The sequence below is a fragment of the Frankliniella occidentalis genome, unplaced genomic scaffold (genome assembly GCF_000697945.3).
Source record: "Frankliniella occidentalis isolate FOCC.00 unplaced genomic scaffold, Focc_3.1 Scaffold51, whole genome shotgun sequence".
Classification (NCBI taxonomy): domain Eukaryota; kingdom Metazoa; phylum Arthropoda; class Insecta; order Thysanoptera; family Thripidae; genus Frankliniella; species Frankliniella occidentalis.
The window spans coordinates 629,995-631,725 of NW_026267181.1; the positions used below are offsets into that span (position 1 = coordinate 629,995).

Consider the following 1,731-nt stretch of genomic DNA (forward strand, 5'->3'; position numbering starts at 1 on the left):
GGAAATATTGAACGTCTCAATTTTTTGAAAGGCAATATTCAATATTGGCCAATATTCAATATTGGTCAATATTGAAATATTGGCCAGTATTGAAATATTGAAATATTGAAATATTGAAATGTTTATAAAATCAGACCAATATTTTGTATGAATGCGTAATGCGGTAGAAAGAAAACGCAATGGGCAGGCGGCGGCGGCAGGCCTGTCCCGTCCCTGTCCTCTGCCCTGCACTCCCTGTCGCCGTCGCCGCTGGCCGCACGGCGACAGACAGGCTGCAACTCGCTCGCCTCTACTCCCCCGCCCACCCCTCCTCTCCCCCGCTTGCCTACTGCCTACTGCCACGCCGTGCGCCGTGCGTGTCGTGGCCGTGCCCTGCCGCGCCGCCGCCCGCCCTCCTGGCTCAGTTTGTTTACCGTCTACGACTGCACTGCAAGCGCCTCCCTGCCTAGTGAGGAAAAGTGAGGTTAGGTATCGCAGCGCTCAGCTCCCGCTATGCCGGGGCCCGGCTTTATACCAAACCGGAGAGCCTTCGTATGGAGGTATTTCGAAGACCTTGAAACTCCGTCGCGAGACCGTTGCAAGTGCAAGCTGTGCCGCAAAGAAGTGACGTGCAAGAATGGTGGGACAACTAACCCCAAAGATCACCTGCGAGTGTGGCACGCTGTTGAGTATGCAGAAGTTCAGAAGAATGACCGGCAGAAGAAACTGGATAGCTTAGGCTTACCCGCGAGTAATCAAGATCAAGACGACTCTGATCCTGATGCCGATTTTAGTGTTACGTCGCCCGGTTCTAGCAACACTACCGAGAGGCCAGAGTCGGCCGCCTCCGACCGGTCCAGTTCCACTCTTAGTCTCAGAAGTCCAACACCGGAGCAAACACCATCAAAATCAGCACAAAAGTACGTATATGTACAAATAGGAAAGGGGGGGGGGGCGGGGCGGAGCGCGTGAGGAATGAGAGGTTAACTATTTTTTTTTTTGTTTCAGAACTTTGGTTCAGCCTAAGCTTGACTCTTTCACACCACTTTCAAAGAAACAGAAGGAAAAGTGTGACATGGCAGTCACACATTACATTGTTTCTTGCATGCGACCGCTCAGCACGGTGGACAAGCCTGGCTTTCGACTGCTCGTCCGTTCACTCAACCCACGCTACGAGCCACCCTCCCGCCGCACTCTCACTGCCCAGCATCTGCCCAAAATGTACGAGGAGACAAAGAAGACCGTCAAGGCGTTGCTGGATGCATCGGACTACCGCGCCTTCACCACGGACGCCTGGACGTCGGAGGCCCATGACGGGTACTTGTCCCTCACGGCGCATTTCCTCGACGCCGAGTGGGCCCTGATCGACGTGACCTTGAACTGCCGGCTGATGACAGAGGACCACACGGGTGATTATATTGGTAGGCTCCTCAAAGGCATGCTAGAGGAATGGAACATTGAACTGAGCACGGTGTCAGCATTCACAACTGACAATGGTGAAGATATGCGAGTCGGCGTCGAGCGGGCCGGAGTTACACGACATGTGCGATGTTTCGCACATACCGTGAACAACGGTATCACAACGTTTGTTGCTAACTGCAAAGTTTTGAGGCAAGCCATTCGTAAGACACATGAGGTGCGCAACTGGTTTGCATCGGACAAAGTGTGGCGGCACTACGTGGAGTATGTGAAGGAGACGTATAATGAAACACCAAACAGAATCCCTTCACCGTGCAAAACCCGGTGGTGGGT

At 53.1% G+C, this 1,731-nt stretch overlaps 1 protein-coding gene across 1 annotated transcript in view; it reads left to right on the forward strand.

Annotated features, from left to right (window-relative positions):
* Positions 1–492: 492 nt before the first annotated feature.
* LOC127749401 (E3 SUMO-protein ligase ZBED1-like) overlaps positions 493–1,731 on the forward strand; it is a 1,338-nt gene continuing 99 nt past the window's right edge. Inside the window, exons 1-2 of the mRNA XM_052267415.1 lie at positions 493–899; positions 988–1,729. Coding sequence (XP_052123375.1) covers positions 493–899; positions 988–1,729 — 1,149 coding nt within the window. The remainder of the gene's footprint in view (positions 900–987; positions 1,730–1,731) is intronic.